This window comes from Trachurus trachurus (assembly GCF_905171665.1).
Source record: "Trachurus trachurus genome assembly, chromosome: 3".
Taxonomy (NCBI): domain Eukaryota; kingdom Metazoa; phylum Chordata; class Actinopteri; order Carangiformes; family Carangidae; genus Trachurus; species Trachurus trachurus.
The window spans coordinates 4,512,818-4,533,067 of NC_139893.1; the positions used below are offsets into that span (position 1 = coordinate 4,512,818).

The following is a 20,250-nucleotide window of genomic DNA, read 5'->3' on the forward strand; positions in this document are numbered from 1 at the left end:
TGTATTTTTGTTTCTATTTTATGGCCTTTTTTTTCTCTTTTCTCCAACTGTCTTTGTCCCACCCCTCCTCCCCCCTTTATTATTAATATTCCCCTTACTATTATTATTATTAATATTATTATCTTATTTTTATTATTATTTCACTTTTTATTTTATTTTATTCATTTATGTTTCATTTTTCCTTTGATGTTTTTCATTATTATTATATAATATTATTATCTTATTTTTTCTTTTTTATTCTTATTTTACTTTTTATTTTATTTTATTCATTTATTTTTCATTTTTCCTTTGATGTTTTTCACTAAAAAATGTCATAAATGTTGCAGGGATGTGCCAGTGACTGATAAGATATGTGCTGGAATATGAACTTGAATTCTGCAATAAAGTATTTTTTTTTAAAAAGGAGAGATTTATATTTTTGATCTTTCATGACATTTCGAGTGGGATTGTGGGTATTTATTTACATATTGGTTTGTAAAAGTATAAACAACGTTGTTTTAGATGGTGGATTATGAGGAAAGAGGTCAGATTCAATACTGAACTTTTGTAAATTAGGGTACAAGCGCTTCCTGTACATCTCCACTAGGGGGTGAGGGTGTTGCGTGCAGTTCCCGCTTCGTCCTCTAGGGGGCGAACCGGTGGTGCCCTATTTAATCCGCTGGCTTCACTCTCCTCGCTCCTTTTCTCGTCTCTGAAGCTGAGGAGAAGAAAGAGGAAGCTCGTCTTCTGTACAATAAAAATGCAAAACAAATCCAGTGTTTCAACCACCATGAGCACCGCCACCGACATGATCCGTTATTGTAAGTATATGACTGTTTTTTACGGCTCAATGCTGAGAGAAACGCAGCGTAAAGGGATTAAGAGTCGATGTTAAACCTCAGAAGTCAATGAACACGTGTCGACTAATGCTGCGTTCGAGACGACTCGGAACTCGCAAGATCTTTTAAAATAGAAGAGAAATAACAATATGAATTTACTGTGTTCCGTAATCTGTAATAGTAAGTAGATAATCTGTATATTTCATAACGTTTTAATGTATTATGGCAGTTAAGAAATGCGTTGTTTTACCATTGATTGGTGTGGTTCTGGAAGCCGGAGGTCAGAAAATCCCGAGTTTCCAGTTGTCTCGAACGCAGCACAAGGCCTTTATGCTTTTTCTACGTCTGCTTCAAAAAACTGTTAATAACATGTCAGATTATCCTATTTAACTGTTAAATCGATAACACGAGGGGACGTGGAGTGTTTATCGGGGGAAATAAAAACAAAAATGAAATAAACACTTAGACACGGGTACAATCTTTAGCATAGCACCGGATATGCTACGAGCTAGCGTCAATGCTAACTTCAGTGTTCAGACTAAACTCTAAAAATGTTAAGTTTAAGTTATTCAGTTTATACGATCCATAATCAAGGAAAAGGACTGATTGATCAACCAATAAATAACCAATCGGTAGATTATGAAATGTTTAGCAGATGTTTTTTGATCCTCTGTATTAAAATGCACACGTTTTGTGTCTGTGCTTTTAGATTCTGGCTTATTTCCGGGTTTTAGTAAATTATTTTTATTTTTTACTACAGATTTTTTTATTTAAATCGAAAAATGACATGTAATAAAAATGGTAATTAAAAGTTATACATTTCTAATTCTAAGCTATCATTTCTCTTAAAATGACCTAGTGAGTGCTATGGTTATTCTAGATTTTGGCTAATTTCTTGAATTTAATGCACTACTTTTTATCACTGTATTGTTTGAAAAATGGGGGAAAAAATATATGTGGATTATACAAAAGTTATAAGAGCTTCCAGTAAATTATATAGGTTTTAGTAGTTCCACTGCTGTGGATATTGTATATTCTGGTTTTTCTTCTGCCTTTGATTTAATAAATCTTGTGCAGTTTCTTTAACAGAAGATGATGAGTTAACATCACCAGAAACCACATTTTCAAAGTTGTGTTGAGTCTGAGAAAGTGAGCGTTTTTTCTCTGTACAGTGAGTTCTTAACAATAATCCCTCTTCTTTCCTAGTGGATCATATGCCGGTTGTTGGACACCTGATGGAGCCAGATGGAGGATGATGGTGGTGTTTGAGTTTCTGCAGAACGTCAGAGTAAACACCACAGTCTGTCACCAGTCACGACTTGCTGGTGGGAAAACAGAGAAATGGGTTTGAGCGAGCAGCTCCAACAGCAGGACCCTCAACCCTGCAGAGAGTCTGTGATTGGAAAAAGTAAGTAAGATGTGTGTAATGTTTGCAGTATTTTGTGCCTAATGCACAGTCGGCAGCATCTTTGACAGCCTGGGCTCTCTGCTGTGAGAAATCCTGGGTTTTAAATATTTCAGATGCAACATTAAATGTCCCCGCGCTTTCTGCTCGCCTCTTTCCCATGGCGTCTCGGATTGAATAGGGGAGGATAAATATTAAAACAAATGTTTTTTTGCGATTAATTATCTTATCTGCTGCACACAGCAAAACCCCAACTTGTATATGTACCGTAATATTTTGTAAAGAGCCTGAATGTAATGTTGTTTCTCCTCCATTTTTCAGTCTTGGATGTTTTAAAGTTGGAGATGAAACCAGAGAGAAGACTGTGAAACACACTGCTGAGGAGTCTAGAGAAGAACTGATACTTTTTTTTTTTATAGGTGGGTAAACAAGTGCATATGTGTTTGTTTGTAGTTGCATCCACTGATAGACCTGAAGCAGACACATTGGCTTCTGGGTTTGCATAGAGATGCTAAACTGATCCTTCCTCGCGCTTTCTGGCTGCTGCACTCATAGCAGAACGGATTGAATTGAGGAATACATGATGCAACAGTGTTGGACATCGTCCAGATAGAATCAGTACTTCAAGTCACAATTTTAGCCCCTGAAACTATGTATAGTAGTGTTTGTGCTGTCATTAATTTCTTCAGTGTTTTTCAAGCAGCTTATAAAAGCATTTTTCCCTTATTTGATAAGGCATGAAGACTTTTTCCAGTGACTTTCTATGACATCATTTGCTTTTGATTATGAATGCAAGGCTTCTGTTTTTTTTAAATAAAGTGCTGTATAAATATCCTTTTTGTTGGCGCTAAATGTTTTATATTGTCTTGTAGGTAATAAAGACACCATGAACACCTGATGGAGATTGGAACAATGGAGCATTTTCTCTTCTGCCTGAAACTCAACAGAAAATGTTTTTGTTTTTTTTCATTTGCCATCTTATCACCGGCAGTTTTTCATCGGTATTGTACATTATGAATGTGAATCTGCATAATTAAAATTCTGGTGTATCAAACTGGCTTTTTGTTTGCAATAATAAAAAAAAAAACTATTGAATTCAATTCCTGGAGCATTTTTGTGTTTACTTCTTTCTTAGTGTTAAACTGTAATTACTGTGAGGTGGTGACTAGATGCCGGTGTTGATGTATAATTAATTCAAATATCATGACAAGGAGAGTTTGAAGGTGATCCGTGACTAAATCTGACGTTAATTCCCATTGTCTACTGATTACCTTGTTTTAACCAATCAATGACAGGCCTCCTGAGGTGTGTGTATATTAACCTACACCTGAAATACACAGCATCATAAAATATGTATGCACTTAAACTTATACCAACCCACTATTTATAAGATCTAATGCATTAAAATGTTCAGATATTATGTTCCTAAAGACAATGGAAATCATTTTTCGAGTAAAGAACAGCCTTCCAGCTTGTATCCTTCAGTTATTTAAATTAAGAAAAGGAAACTATAATTTAAGAGGGTTATTGATTTTTGAAATGTGTAAAGTGAGAACTAATATAAAATACAAATGTGTTTCAGTCTTAGGAGTTAAAATGTGGAATAAGCTCAGTGATGAGTTGAAGACATGTAGTTCATTGTTGAGTTTTAAGAAAGCCTTGAAATGTAAAATAATGAAAAATTATAAAATATAGTAATGATTACTTTCATCTTATTATTTTGGACTGCTGACATTCTAGGTAATTTAATTTCATCGAGTGTAAAGGATAGGCAAATATAAGCCTATTCCCTTTTCGGTCACTGTATGATATTTTCTTTTTTCATGTGTGTGTATGGTTGCAATTGTGTATAATATGTGTAGGCTAAACTGTTCACACAGAATGGTTGATTTTGATGTTGGTGTTGTATGACCGAAATAAATTTCAATTCAATTTACAGGGTATCCGCGGGGTCTTGAAAAGTCTAAAATTTGAAAATCTAAATTTTAGGCCTTAAAATGTCTTACATTTGTTGAATTATTGTAGTATAGTCTTAAATAATTTTAGACAGGTCTTAAATTTTCTTATGCCCACCATGGGCGAGCATTTCACTGGCATTTGCCCCCCCAAAAAATACATGTGTGAACCGGAAAATCACAAAAAGAAAGAGCACAACCTGCGATTGGTCAAAAACTACAAATCCCACAATTCTCTGGCTCAACAATAACAGTAGTTAGTGTAAGTGAGGGAGAGTGGAGCTGTAGGTGAAAAGAGGAAACAACACCACGTCTGGTCCTGTTCTATGTTGTTCGTTCACACCGTCACCGTTTATTCGTTACGTCATTACGCGGTGTAAAAGGCCGTGACGCAAAGACGCGATGGCGCGAGACGCGATTAGGCGCGAGACGCGGTATACGCGACTTTTTTTTTTTGCGACGCAATACACCCGATTCTTTTATGGCGACGGGACCCTCGCGTCTTCGTCTATTTCATCGTGTTTGGTGGGAAGACCCAAAGGGGCTTCCCACACAAACACGAGGAACGCTTTTTTTTCGCGCGAGCTTTTACGCGCAACCAAACGCGAGATACACGAGATACGCGATTTATCGCTCATTGCGGTGGAACCGAGAACAGCGGAGTTTTCCGCTCCTCCAGCTGAACTGTGGTGAAGACGTTGAGACCTGCCACAGTGTCACGGTGCATTAATATAAACTTCAACCTCAGAGCTGTCTGTCCTCAGACTGTCCTGACTGTCCCTGAACACCACACAGAGACAACATGGAGCTGTGTGACAGGTTGAGTTTTATGTACATCAGGCTGATTATCATGATAATTAATACATACTTAGTAACAAGCCTATAAGTTCAACAAATCAGTATGCTAGCCTAGTTAAATAAAAAGTTGTAGTTTAATACCATAATATATAGGGGTGACCAAAGGCCAATGTATTTACTTCATGTGTCAAATATTGTGTTGGTCATAATACAGAACAGGTTGTGGCTCGTGGCTGTTGATTAAAGAAGTTGAAATATTTCCATGTTTGTCTATTCTGGGTCACATTAGAAGTCATCACATTTCAGGTCAAAGGTGAAATGTTGGTGTTTTTACTGTTTACTGTGTACCATCTCCAATGTAAAAATGGGTCACGTTTGACCTCATTTATTCAAGGCTTAAAGCCATCTGCCTGTTGGTTGCCAGTGAATTAAATAAATATGTTACATAAACATTTTTAATTTCGCTCCCCAATTTCTTTTTGTGCCCCCAAATAGTTTACTTTAGGCGTTCTCCTTGGGAAAAATGTTAAGGTAGAGCCCTCGCTACCGCAAATGCTCAATAAAATGCTCCTGCGACACTTCATTGTGCTTTATTGAATGTATTTTCAACTACAAACAAGCCTAACACGCAACTTATATATTGCAATCAATTTTTAATTTTGTGACTCCGCATTTCTTTTGTATGTTTTTTTATTTGTCATGATAGGACTTAAATTTCATCCATAATGGTCTTAAAAAGTCTTAAATTTGAGCTGGTGAAGCCTGCAGAGACCCTGGGTGTATAAGTTGCAATCAATAGTTTGAGGGGAACTAGAAATTAACCAGATGTTTTGGCAATTTTCATCTGCAGTAAGTACTGACTGAAACATTGCACTCCTTGGTTGATTAAAATCTGACAATCCTGTTAAACGCATAATTAAACCAAATGAAACCAGATAGTTCAGCTATAAAACATGCAATGGATGCTTTTAAGGTTTGTCATTCTAATATCAAGTAAAATTGAGAAATGTATTGAAACGTTTTATTGCATTAGTAAAACACTTTAAATTTCAACAGTGAACAACAGTAATGTGGGGACAAGAAGACTTTACATTAGCAGTGGTGTAGATTCAAAATTTCTTTTTTTTTTAATAGATTTTATCTTTGGAGGTTGTGGTGGGAAAAAACCTGATCATTTGTGATTTAAAAACTACACAACATGTAGAAAAAGGAAGCTGTGAGAGTTGTTACATGAGTCACATCACATCCCTCTGTTAAGAACATGATGCCCAGTCAATAGCAAGTTTCTTACCTTTGGATGCACTTACTTGTGTCAAAAACATTAAAAAAATACCTCAATTCTAGAAACCAGGGTTCATAAACACATCGTATACTTCATAAAATCCTACACCCAATGCCTCTGACGGACGAAACAGCTAAATTAGACACCGGGGGGAGGGAGGGGGCTTTGACCTCGAGGCCTCGCTGGAGCTACGACCACATGAGACAACGTCAGGACAAGATGGTTGTTGTTTGCCATCATCCTTCTCTGCCTTTGTGTCTCCTACAAAATAGATACGAGAACCTCTCCTTGTCAAAATTCAGTCTCAACATCTGGAGCTCCAAAGCCCGATCTGGTCTAGGGGGGGAGGGGGGCGAGTGTAGCCCTCCCTCGTCCGATGAGGAGGTGGGTGGTGCATCGACCTTGTGTGGCGTTTAGAAACTATTCATCGGTCTTTTCCTCGCCTTGGTAATGTCGGTACTCTGGCTTCAGCTCCCAGGTGTTCTTGTGTGTTCCCTTCACGTTGTAGATGCCGATGTCTCGCAAGATTTCCTTCAAGTAACTCTGAGAGGGGGAGAAAAAAAAAATATGCAAAAGATTAATATAATTATCTTGGTTTTAGTGAATGTAACTGCATTTAGGTAGAGTAACCAAATGTCCTCTTTTTAAAAAAAATAATTTGATAAAATGTCCTGTTTTCAATCAATCAAGTTTTATTTATATAGCACTTTACAGCATCTAAAATGATGGACAAGGTGCATTACATAAAAATTACAACTTAAGAAAACAACAAGAATAAGACAAAGACAAGCATAGAGACAATAAAACATTAAGCGATAATAAAAACAGAGCATGTCACAGCATCAATCAGTATGCTGTGACTTCTCTTTTCATTGTTTTTCACAAGACCTTAAGAGTGTACTTAAATTGACTGGCGCTTTGCATATGATACTACAGTACTTTGTTGTGTGTGAGCAAATGTCAGATCCCTTTTGCCTCATTACAAAATGATGAAGCAATAGGGTCGACCAAGTAGTTCACCATAGAGACTTGTTAAAGGGAGATTATTTTAGGCCTAATAAAGCATGTTGAATAACCTCTGAGAATCTGAATTTGTGTCTTTGGTTATACAGAGATATTATTTTGTTGTATGACTGAATTTTCTTATCCATACAGACGAGTCATACTTTGAATAAAGTTATAAAGGCATCTCCGTGCAAACTTTAAGTATCATTTAAGTTTGGAGAGCCAAGCATCTTCTTTTTTGGAAATCAAAATATGGTCACCCTGTGTCATAAGAAAAAGCTGCACAATAACTGTATTAATCAAATCTTCCGCATCTCAAATGTATCACAGTGACATATAAATGTAATTTTGTGGGTTATTAACGGTGCTGTGTGTTGCTCGTTCGTCTTACCACAGGCTGTTTGGTGATGTCCACCAGGTCTTTGATGTTGTAGTACTGGTGCTTCTCAAAAGCAGAAAACAGCATGTCCAGCACCTGCTGTTTGTCTGCTCTCGCTCTCTTGCCCTCCTCCTTCTTCTTTCGCTCGTACTCGAGCTGCAGAGAAAAGTGAGTGAGTGAACAGTGTCACAACTCTTTTATTACAACAATATAAAAATAATAATTCAGTTTGGTGAATCATGTTCTAAAAATTTCCATCGTGTCCCTTGCTGAAAAGACACAGATCATCTACAAACAAACAATGCTGAGCAGTGTCACAACATGACTGTAGGATTTTAAATGCACAGCAAATCCTTGTCCGGGTGCATCAATAAACACTGTGCAAACAAACAGCAGAGTGGATAATTAGAGCGAGCAAATAAAACACTGAGATAGATTAAAACAAGGCGACCCTGAGTGGTATTTAATTCTTACATTGTTTGCATGGTTGGCCACAGGTTTGTAGTTGCTGGTGACGGCTTTGTCCAGCTGCTGCGACAGCCTGGCTGGTTTGGACATCTCCTCTATTTGTAACCTGTCACACAAGGAGAATTTCTTTTACTTGGCAAATACAGTACACAAAGCTAATTTTAGCATCTTTTGGGGAATTTAATTTAAATTTTGAATGATTCAGATGACAGAAACAAAGAGACTCTTATGATTTTATGCAAGTTATTCAATTTACCTTGATCAATGTATGTAAATAAGGGATTTTCACATCTAGTATATTCATGATATGCAGGTGCAGGTTGTGTTTGTAAACTAATTTCCAAATGACTCACCTCTTTAGCCTCATGTAACTTTCACTAACAGCAGGTCTGCACTCTGCTCTCTGCACCACCACTCCCTCCAGCGCCAATTTATCTGAAAAATACAAAGTTTATTAATAAAAACCTCATAAATCAACACGTAAGAGTCTCAGTGAGGGAGGAGTGGGTGGTGGCATCGTGTGTGGGAGAAAGAAACGATGAGCGCAGATACTAATAATGACCGATGGTGCGATGTGTACAACACAAAACAAAACAACAGAGAGAGAGAGAATACATCAGAAACAAGTTCATGAATCTAGTTCAGTCCAGACTCGAAAGAAACGCCACCAAGCCAAATGTTAAGCTCATCTATTATTCAGTTCTTTTAAATCAGCAAATTCATTCCCCTTTTCTCTCTCTATTTCAACCAAAATAAATTAAAAAAACATTTTAAAAAAAAAAGGGAAAATGTCCACACATCTACTTTTCTCTCCACTTTTTCCAAGATTATTTCTGTATCAGTCACGTTGGCTCAGAATGGAAACCACAACTTAACATTTTTTACCTGATTACTGCAGCTTCATTCACACCGCTTCCTCAAATGTGTCAATATACTACTGTGCAGATTAACTATCCATAAGTCATTAACAGCTTTGTCTTTAAAGGGATAGTTCAACATTTTGGCAAATTGGCCCATTCCCATAATCCCTATAGTGATATGTCAGTGCAAACTATTTTTGGAACGGCGGAGCAGAGCCGTGAGCTGCTCAGAGCTACACTACGGAGGCTCATGGGATTTCTTGGTTTCCCTCGTCAAACTCATCAGATACACAATCCAACAACTCCAAAATGCTCTGGTGGACAAGTTGTGACCTGCACATTCACCACGCTATGAGATAACAGAACGTTACCACACAGAGTTGTTTTAGACGGAAATGCAGAGACTGCTTGCTGAAAAACTGTCCCTGAAGGCAACGCGCATCAGCGGTTTTACACGAATTTCCCTCTAAAACAACTCTGTCTGGTAACGTTCTGTTATTATCTCATAGCGTGGTGAATGTGCAGGTCACAACTTGTCCACCAGAGCGTTGTGGAGTTGTTGGATTGTGTATTTGATGAGTTTGATGAGGGAAACCAAGAAATCCCATTAGCCTCCATAGCGTAGCTCTGAGCAGCTCGCGACTCTGCTCCGCCGTTCTAAAAATAGCTTGCACCGACAATTAAAGGTAACGAAAACGAACCTACTGCTATGATGACTATAGCGATTATGGCAATGGGTCAATTTGCCAAAATGTTGAACTATCCCTTTAAGAGTTTGGCTGAGAGTCTGTTCGCTCTGGTAGCTGAGGACCGAAACAGTTTGTTGCTGAATGAGAGATTTAAATACACAGAGCAGGTAAAACACACACAAAAGAAACCACCACTGGTTCACACCAGAGTCTCAGAGTCACAGCTTATTTCATATGGAGATTTGAACGCTTGGACGCTCGCTGATACAGAATCAATTTGCCAAAAACAATATTAAAACTGACGTTACAGCCGTTCCACCGAGCAGGCAGCACTGTTCTCAAGCACAGTCTTAACCCAGTCTGACCACATGTCCCTCCTCCAGTCAGAATAGTGCAAACAAAGTGCAGATGCTTCATAAAGAAAAAACAAAAAGAAGACACATGGCAAAAACGTGGACGCTACATGACGTCAGTGTGTCCAGAGTTTGGGTACCAACACATGCACCTTCCTTTGTGGGTGGGAACTACTGTGATACTACAAAAAAAAAAAAAAACGCCATTTATTTTAAAAAAGAAAGAAAGAAAATTAAAGACACTTGGTGTGTCTGATTCCCGGCCGGCGGTGCAACTTTGTCACTCGCTCGCGAAGCGGAGGACTCACCTGGACCTGACCCCGCCCCCGAACCTGAGCTGGTGCCATCAGATCTCTCTTCTGACTGGCCTACAGGAAGGGAGGGAGGGAGGGAGGGAGGGATGGTAAACATGAAAGTACAAGGGGATGGAGGACGGACGGAAGGAGGAAGAGGAAGAGGAGGAGGAGGAAGGAGTCGAACATAAAGAACCACACCCAGGGTTTAGTCGCACACGAAAAAGGTTTAATCACACAGAGGTTGTGGTTGTGTACACGCGCATGAGCAAAGCAAGCAGAGCGAGCACAGAAACCCTGGTCCCACCAAAAACACACACACACACACACCACAGGTCTGCACTGAAACTCAACTTATTTACATATAATTTACCATTTTGATTTATTATTCGACACATATTTACACTTTTTACCAAAGCAGTTTACTGCAGTTTGGAAAATGCAGAATAAATGCCTCTCTTCTTTTCAGCAGCTGCCTCAGTGGGCAAATCTCTGCATGTAAAGATATAGAGTATACCGGTATGTGATTTATGATTTCAACTGTGCAGCCTTAACACAAATATGCACACACACACACACAAGCTCACCAGCGCCCATTAGCAACAAAATGCCCTCACTGCATTGAGAGGGCTGGAGAAATCCAAACCAAAGCAAAGAAACCCATGCACAAACTCAATCAACTCCAAATTCAGGGATGATTTGTGTTGATATTGATCGTCTCTATGTTAAATTAATTCCAAATGAGAGCACCGTGCCTGATCATACAGTACATACACCCAATCTTCTGACATGATTGGCAGCAAACTTACAAAAAAAACAAAAAAAAAAGGTCAAACCACGACAAATGAATGACTGACAGGTGATCATCACACACTGACACTAAAAAACTCCCTTCAACACAGAGACAGAAACACAGATCAGACTGGATGAAGACAAGTTTTTTTTTTTTTTTTTTTTCAATCAACAGACCAGCTCTCTTCTATTTTCCACCGAGTGTTCACTTGTCCGTTTATGTTTGGTAGATTTATTATTGAGGAGGACAACTGTGGACAACTTCACACTCCAGGAAAAATGTGCCGAGATTAAAACCAAAACACAAGACAAGCAAAAGGGGCGCAGGCGACGGAGGGGAACTGAGCATGACGACAGAAAGCAGCAGGACGGACGCCTGCTCCACCTGAGCACACACACACACAACTCACCTTTGGGCTCTAGTTTAAAAAAACAAAACAAACAACAACAGATCATTCGTATAACAGAAAACTCAAATACAGCAGTACACACACTCGTTATCATCCTCCTGCTTGATGAAGACAGAAACTCACCCGATGAAGTCTCGGTGAAGACCGCCAATGTCTGACCCCCCACCGACTGCATGGTGAACGGGTGCTCGCGAGGCGCCGACACCGTCTTGTCTTCGATGCCTTGGATCACAGTCAGCTCCTCATTCAGAGTGAAACTCACCTGTGACAAGCAGAAACATTTAGATTTTTTATATTTTATATTTCCAACCCCGTTCCCTACTTTTGATTTTATGTGATTAATCTTGACAGTTCCAAACATTTAGTAGTTAAAAATCAGTCAATAATATCATATTAACTGAAGAAAATTGGGCTCTTCACACACAAAATGTAGTATTAAAAAGGTTTTGTGACCAGGATTAATTAATGTCCACTTTAGACATCACTTACCTCTGCTTTTCCTTGGTTTCCTTTCCTTGAAAATACAAAGATATAAGCAAAATTAATTGATTATTAAACATGAGAAGAAGACACAACATGCCTTTAACATGAAGACCTTTATAAATCTATAAATCTATCTCATATGTGCTTCATTTATATGTATGGTTTGTATATATAATGCATTTTTAATGGCACAATGTACTTCCTCCCATTTTTTGTCTTTCAATTTTCTTAGTTGTCATATCAGGGTCTCTGCAGGTTTCACCAGCTCAAATTTAAGACTTTTTAAGACCTTTTTAAGACTATTATGGGTGAAATTTAAGACCTATCATGACAAATAAAAAACGTACAATAAATGCGGAGTCACAAAATCAGAAATTGATTGGAATATATAACTATTAAAATTTAGATTTTCAAATTTTAGACTTTTTTAGACTTTTTAAGACCCCGCGGATACCCTGCATATGGACTATGTGTCTAAAATAAATCATTATTACTGATGCGAAGTTGTTTCACTTACTTGCAGATTCTGAGTTTCCCGACCTCTCCTCTGCCAGACGCTTTCGCCCATTGCTGAGAGAGGTATTTGGGCACCTGCATAAACAAAACATGGGTACATTTCACAACTGCTGCTCTCACTAAGCACACACACCAAAGGATAACTTTGGCTGAAATCTGTAACAGTAATATGAGCTGAATTGCATAACTGGCAATATTTATCTGGACATCAACACACAGTTGTCTCAAACGCATTAAAATAAACATCCTAAGAAAGGAGCTAAACATCCAAAGAGCTACTCCATGGTCAACCCTTTAAATTTTAAGGTCCAGTAATTTAAAATCAAGGTTTTTCAAAACTTAAATATATGTATATAAAATTGTATTCAGCACTTCCTGGCAGTAAATGACAGTAATTAATAAGTAGAAGACAATGAATGATGGATGGAATAGAAACTGGAAGTTAAAAAAATTCAACAGCTTTCCACTAACAACACTTAGTTGTTGCAGTGTGTATGTTTGTCTTTTTGTTGTATGTGTTTGGTCATGAGAATACTTCTCATAAATGATCTTATAGTGGACTGGTATTATATCCATTAGATGCCAGTAGGCTACTCACTGTGATGCTCACATGCTAATCCATAACTAACGTTACCTGTGGTCGTTCTGTGACAGATATGCGTGTCAAAATCTAAAATGAGCCATAATTCGCACTTTTTCATAACAAAACCCATTTATCAACACATAAACATAAACACAGCAGCTGTATTTAACCCTCTTTATACAAACACGTTGCTTCACTTAGCGGTGCTTTACTAACAAGTCTCATGACACTTTTGGCAGCTTTGTCAAAATCTCAGCTGCTGCTAAACGCTAGCTTATGGTAAACATTCATATTAATAAGATGCTTTACTTAATATTTAACATTATTATATTGATTATAAGCAGTTGTGGTGATGAGTTTAACTTAGCTAACTACCAGCTAGCCTGCGTTAGCTACAGTAGATGCTAAGCTACATGACCGTTAGCCTCTGCTGCTGTTCAAACTGGTAAATAAACAGATATCTCAATGAAATAATGTTATTAAAATATCAGATATGATACGCACCTTTACAAGCCACACGCCAGTGTTCTGCTTGGCACCAGTTAAGTCCACTTCTCCTTTCTCTGACATGTTTACATAGAAATAAAGACGCTACCGCGAGCTAGTCAACACAACCGTCAGGCGCATGCGCATAACGAAGTATGGCAGCCCCGAAGGCTCAAATCAGTTCGGTTCCTCAAACGCATTAAAATAAACATCCTTCCAGGGTTTTTCACAAGTAAATAAGCATAACAAAGCTCAAATTTTATTCAACAGTTCCCAGCATTTAATGACAATAATTCATAATGATCATTATTTATTACCGTGTATGTGTGTATGTATATAGATATCTCCCATTTTCCACATGTGTTTTATTCTATTTATTTACAGTATGTATTTATGTTGTCTCTTTTCTGTTATGTTGTCTTGTCATACCCACAGAAACACCTTAATCGTACCATGGGTCTGGGAAGGGGGAAAAGGGGGGTTGTTTGTTCATTTACGTTTTGCATACACTAGATGCCTGTGATTTGCATTTTATAAATAAAAAATATTTTAAAAATTTTAAATAAATTCATAATTATCAAGTGTATTTAATTAATTGGATGTGGAACCAGATAAGTAGGAGAAAAACAGACAATGGACGGAATTGAAACTGGAACAGCAGTCTGCTAACAAGTGTTAGCAGTGTATATTTGTCTCCTGACACCATGCAACACAATCAGATATATAGCATTTGATAAATAAAATGAAGGCTTATGGTATGTGTGAGAACATAATCTAGACTTCATTTAATTATTTGTTAACCAAATCTGGGGGTTTAAATCCCACCAGGCTTTAACAGAATGAATTCAGTGCTTTTTCAAAACTTGTAGATACTATATTCAAAAGAACATAACACACAAGTTAAAAAAAAAGAAGAGAAAAAGTTTAATCATCTTCAGACAAAACAAAAGGAAAATCTGTTTTCTAGACACAGTGGAGACTGCAAAGCTACAAGATGTGCAGCCAGCCTAACAATGCATTTTACAGCATTCTGTACAAAACATTACACAGAAAATCTAATAAATCAATCCCAGTTTTCCCACATTCCTTGCAGAGTTTGAGGCACTGAGACATTTTCCATGTCAGGCTAAAGAGAAGCATCGTTTCACTCATTATAAACAAACTATATATGTCATATTATACAACAATATATAATATATGACGGGGTTAAATGTGTTGTTTGAATTGGACAGGCTAAGGAGGAGATGATGTTACAAATGGACAAACCAACACTGAATTACAATCGACTATGAATCAAGCTGATTTTGTCTAAATTGACAATAAGGGAATGATAAGAGCATCGTTATTATTCCCCTGAATTATTCAGAAAAATGGCTTTAATCTGTATCAAGATAAACAAGGTTCAACAGATTATTTTCCAGATCTAAAACAATAACCTGAAACAATGTAAGAAAAACTATTTATTTATTTTACCACTTGCTTTCGTAACATCAGCCCTGAGCAGCCGTCTCTGGCTGCTTTCATCAGTTTGAAACATTTGTCGTAGCATTGTGACCTCTCAGTGACATGTACTCTCATGAATGGACATGTTTTAATTGTCTGTTTCAAACGGTTTGGTTTGTTCATAAAATTAAAATTTCTATTTGTGTAACACATCGGTATCTATAGAAACAGTCCTGCACATCTGGACTCTTGACACTTTGGTTAGAGGAACATTTTGTCTCTGCTGTGAGAGAATCGTGTGTTCAGTTCCTGAGATTTCTTCAGCAGCCGCTCCTTCTGTGCGTCATCAAAGCGATTGACCTGCAGGTCCTCGTCCCGATCGAACGGTCTCCTCTCAACCGGTTTGTCGACCTTCTCCTTCGCTTTTTCCTTCATCTTCTTCGCGTGCATGCTCATCAACGACTCGGCTCGTTTGGTCTCCTGGGAGTTAGTAGAGAAATGAGTCATGATGAGTTTCATGTAAATATGTGTAAGATGAACAATATATCTGACATTAAAAGAATAGTTCACCCAAAATTGAAATTGCACTCATTATCTACTCACCCTCATGTGGACTAAGGGCTGGGAGAAGTTTCAGAGTCCTCCGTGGCTTCTCTGAGTTACAGGGGGTCTCGGCGTAGCAGTGCATGTCCATATAACGGTTGCAAATGGATACCAACTGTCTTCGTAACAAAAAGACACACCAAAAAACATCCAAATACCTCCATAGTGCTCGTATGTAATGTCCGTCTTGTATTGAAGCCCCGAAATGCTTAATTGTTCCGAAAAAAATTTAATAAGTCTATGTTTCAAGCTTGTTTGCACGCTTCTCTTCCTGGTCCGTCCAAATCTCGCGCGATTTGCGCCAGCGTCAGTGCTGCAAACAAGCTTGAAATATAGACTTATTTAATTTTTTTCGGAACAATTTTGCATTTCAGGGCTTCAATACAAGACGGACATTACATACAAGCACTATGGAGGTATTTAGATGTTTTTTGGTGTGTCTTTTTGTTACGAAGAAAAGTGGTATCCATTTGCAACCGTTATATGGACATGCAGTGCTGCACGGAGCCCCGCTGTAACTCAGAGAAGGCACGGAGGACTCTGAAATTTCTCCCAGCCCTTAGTCGACATGAGGGTGAGTAGATAATGAGTGAAATTTCAATTTTGAGTGAACTATCCCTTTAACTATATATGGGGACACTCAGGAAGAAGAAGAGTGATGAGGTCATACTACAGTACTTACATTATACTTAGACACTTTGCCTGCCATTTCCAAGTCCTTGTGGGAGACTTGTGGGACACTCTCTTCCAGTGGCTCCCCCTTCCTCTTCTTTTCAAGGCGTTCCTATTGGTCAAGAGCAGATCCATGAAACACAGGGATGTAATACAAGACTTTTGATAAAAAAATAATATCAATAGTACAAATAAAGAGAAGTTATTATTTTTCTACCCTGTCTTTGCGCTCTCTGTCTGCAGGTGTATCTGTCCACATGGAGCGGTCTTTGTTCGCTGGACCTGATCTCTTTTTGAAAGTCCGAGCCCCTAAGCCGATGTGCTGCAGCTCTGGTGGGAGCTCCGTCATCCACGTTTCTCTGCTCACCACCTCGGGAGCGTCCTGTTAACACAGAAAGGATCAAAATTTATTTTTTTAATTTTTTTATTGTGAAACACAGGACAAACAACATAACGGACATACAGCAATGGATACACAAGATGTGCGTGTGTAGTTCGACTGCAGTGCAGTGTGGTGATGGTAATAGTGCAAAAGATAAGGAAAGAAATTAAAGAATCACGACGGTGACATAGGTCGCAATAACAAACACGATATACAGGGTAGTAGGGATAACAGTTGTGATAGCAAACATAACCTAACTCATAATAGTACTAATGACAGCATTAATTCTGAAGGTAAGAAGGAAGAAATAGGGACAGCCGGGATAAAGGATGAAAGAATGAAAGAGGGGAAGAGGGAGCGGAGGATGGATGCTTAAGTGGAGTTGGACGTGAGTAAATAAATAAGAATAGAAAGAGAAATTGATTAATAATAAAATAAATGAAAGAAACTGTGCGAATGGGAGAAAAAAAAAGTGAATCAATAATAAATAAATAAATACAGTTAATAAATAAGGATCAAAATTTTGAAAGCACAGGAAGTAAAGTTTAAAAAGGCGGAACAGGAAACCCTTGAAGAGTTTGTACAGTGCAGACTATGCAGATACAACTTTTTTTTTTTTTACTTTATTAATAATTATATACATAACAAAAACTGTCAAGCCAGGGGAAGAGAGAAAATAAATAAAGGTATAAAGAAAAGAAAAAAACAACATATTAATTAAATAAAAATTTCTGCAAAATAGAGTTTGTTTTTAAAGCTTTTGGAAATTGAAGTCCATTAATGTCGATGCTGTGTTGATAAAGTTCCTGTAAAAAAAAGTGTAAAATTTGGTTTGCTGTTAGCCCATTTTTTTGTGTATGTGAAATTTACCTAAATATAAAACAAGTTGTACAAAAAAAATAAAATCATTTTCCATTTTGTTATTTTCAAAGTAAAACAAAATGTCCTTTTCATGTAGTTGTAGTGAATGTCCAGTTTTGTTTTCAATAAAATTTTGTACATTTAACCAAAAACATTTGACAATATAAACAATGAAAAAATAAATGTGTAACTACGCAGATAAAACTCACACTTCCTGTGAGCTTCTCTTTCATCCTCCGTGCTCGGAGCTCAAAGTCGTGAGCCACAGAGTCTTCGATGGGCCCCTTGGCCGGCATCGGTCCGATCACGTCGTCGTCCTCCTCTCCCTCGCTGCTGGAGGGCTCGGCCTGGTAGCCCGGGGGCAGAGCAGGTCCTGGGAAACCCTCTCCATCTTCATCATCATCGTTATCATTCTCATCATCATCATCGTCATACGCTGCCCTGCGAAACCCCGGAGGCAGAGCTGGTCCCAGAACAGGAGGCCTGGGGGAACACTATGAAGTTACAGCAGCTTCCATAATTAACTGTTTATCCACAGCTTTTCACTCACTGGAATAAACCATATGAAGATGTATTTGCTCACCTCTCTGGTGAGCTCTGTTGTTTCTTAAATCCTGGTGGGAGAGCTGGTCCAAAGAAACCATCATCCTCATCATCATCATCTTGCTTCTTTGATTTCTCCACCCTGTTCAAAAGTCATATATGTTACTTTAATGTTTGTGAGACGTTTATTTCATTTGGTACCATTTTCTGATCATTAATGACTAATAAATTATTTACCAATGTTTTAGAGATGAGTTAAAAAAGAAAAACATGCAGGTTGCCAGATAGGGGGAAAATCCTCCTCTGTTACTTTGTTAGGAGTTCTGCATGAATATTAACTTTCTAGTACCTTATCAGGTTTTTTTAGGCAGGTCATATCTGCAACTAATGATAACTGAGATGTCATTAAAACTAAAGACAGATGCACATCTGTGCAATTTCCCAGCCCAGGATCGTAGGTTATGTCCGCAGTCCGAAAAGAAATTAGTTTGCCTTCATAGACAACAAAGATTAACAAGTTGTAACCAGAGAAAGTTTGTTTTTTTTCTTCAGAAACTGACCAACAATCAATATTTGGTAGTTCATTTTCCATTAAACAACTATTCAATTAACACACAAATTAAATACAATAAAGTTGTAAATATTAAAAGGCAGTTTATTATGATTTTTTTTTTTTTTTTATAACAGATGTTTCCCTAACTAATTAAGAAACTAAAAAAAAACAAGAAAACTGCCATTGCTGGAGGGGAGGGGGGACGATTTTCCACAACCTGGCAACTTAGAAGTTGTTGCAATTGAAGCGTTAATAATAAGCTATGTACAAATGAGCAATAAATACATTATTTACATCTTTATAAATAAATGGGAAAGTAGTGACTTATTCGAGTTAAATTTTGTTGAACTTACTCTGTGTGTCCCATCCTGGCTCTTTTGAACGACACCTCCCGGTCACTCTCATCCGAGGAGCTCGACGCTTCTCCCCGGTTATAACCCGGAGGCAGAGCCGGACCAACAACTACGGTTAAAAAACATTAAAACAAACATTAAACAACTTAAATGTGTACAGAATAACATTTTTTCTTTACTGTCCACACGTCTGACTCGACTTACGGTCATCTTCGCTATCCGAGTCTTCCTCACGGTTTCTTCTGGACATCGGAGGCAAAGCAGCAGGCCCGACTGGTTTACCACCAGACGACATCTTTATTAACACTGATTATCGCTTCTTTTTTAGTCACGTTGCTTCAGTAATTTCTATTAAAGTCAGAAAAACCTGCTCCATTCACCAGTTAAATACACAGTAAACGGAAGAAACTCAGACAGGAGAGTAGTTCACCTTTCACACCGGAAGTAAACAACACTGACGCTGCAGGAAGTTACCGGAGGTTAGTCGCACTAAAACAGGAAGTCAGCAATTCAGCTGCAAGAATAAAAGCAGCACAAATGGGTGTAATTCTCAAAAATAAAAAAAAACTGAAATTTTGGTAAATAATTTATTTATAGCAACAAAATACTACATACATAAATGTCGGTTTGCTAAGTCCTCCCCCTCATGGTCGGCTCTTAAAAATGAGCTCTCTCTGTTTCAAAGATGTCTGAAAAAAATAGATAATGCCCAAGCTAAGAAACTGTATACACTTATGGAAATGCTTCAATTGTGATGAACCCCTTGTATCTTTTATTTGTATTTTATTTATTTTTTATTTTTTATTTTTTCCTTTTGATTACTTCTTTTATTTATTTAATGTATTAATTTTTATACTCTGGTACTCAGCCTTTATGCTGATTTCCTATGTAATGCAGGAGGTGTGATCTTTCTTTCACTGTGATTTGATTTGTACGGAAGCGCATTGCATTCACTTGATAAAATAAAATTTAGACACCTTATCTCGTAATTACGACATCAGGATCTCGTAATTACGAGAAAAGATCTCTCTAGGTGTCTACATTTTATTTTATCAAGTGTGCAATGCGCTTCCGTACCATCTCAACAAACAATAACTTACTCACCTTTTGTTTTTTGTTGTTGTTGTTTTTTTAGCGCACTGCTTGTAGTTGAGTATTTTTTTCCCCAACTGATAAAGCGGATTACTTCGTCCTCAACCCTCTTTTATTTTGAAGGCCACCGGAAGTCAATACTGCAATATGTTAACTTCACTAAAAGTAACGTT

The 20,250-nt window shown here is 37.8% G+C and overlaps 2 protein-coding genes and 1 long non-coding RNA gene across 4 annotated transcripts; 1 reads left to right on the forward strand and 2 right to left on the reverse strand.

Annotated features, from left to right (window-relative positions):
• The first annotated feature begins 699 nt into the window (after window positions 1–699).
• LOC311005224 lies at window positions 700–3,292 on the forward strand. The gene is made up of 3 exons (XR_014596336.1): window positions 700–800; window positions 2,025–2,226; window positions 2,545–3,292. It is a non-coding gene; the product is annotated as an uncharacterized lncRNA (long non-coding RNA).
• A 2,691-nt stretch (window positions 3,293–5,983) lies between these two features.
• Window positions 5,984–13,715, reverse strand: LOC311005043 (general transcription factor IIF subunit 2-like). Of its 2 annotated transcripts, XM_083997328.1 has the most exons (9): window positions 13,594–13,715; window positions 12,508–12,581; window positions 11,997–12,021; window positions 11,631–11,769; window positions 10,321–10,380; window positions 8,464–8,545; window positions 8,117–8,216; window positions 7,655–7,798; window positions 5,984–6,801 (listed from the first exon to the last, which is right to left on the reverse strand). In XM_083997328.1, exons 1-9 carry the CDS (start codon window positions 13,657–13,659, stop codon window positions 6,679–6,681), a joined length of 813 nt encoding a protein of 270 aa, XP_083853454.1. In that variant the 5' UTR covers window positions 13,660–13,715; the 3' UTR covers window positions 5,984–6,678. The 2 variants fall into 2 exon arrangements, with proteins under 2 accessions (XP_083853454.1, XP_083853455.1); XM_083997329.1 differs by lacking the exon at window positions 10,321–10,380.
• Window positions 13,716–15,250: 1,535 nt separating this feature from the next.
• gpalpp1 (GPALPP motifs containing 1) lies at window positions 15,251–19,415 on the reverse strand. The gene is made up of 7 exons (XM_083997241.1): window positions 19,190–19,415; window positions 18,986–19,094; window positions 18,120–18,221; window positions 17,746–18,019; window positions 16,511–16,675; window positions 16,304–16,405; window positions 15,251–15,498 (listed from the first exon to the last, which is right to left on the reverse strand). Exons 1-7 carry the CDS (start codon window positions 19,278–19,280, stop codon window positions 15,280–15,282), a joined length of 1,062 nt encoding a protein of 353 aa, XP_083853367.1. The 5' UTR covers window positions 19,281–19,415; the 3' UTR covers window positions 15,251–15,279.
• Window positions 19,416–20,250: the final 835 nt, after the last annotated feature.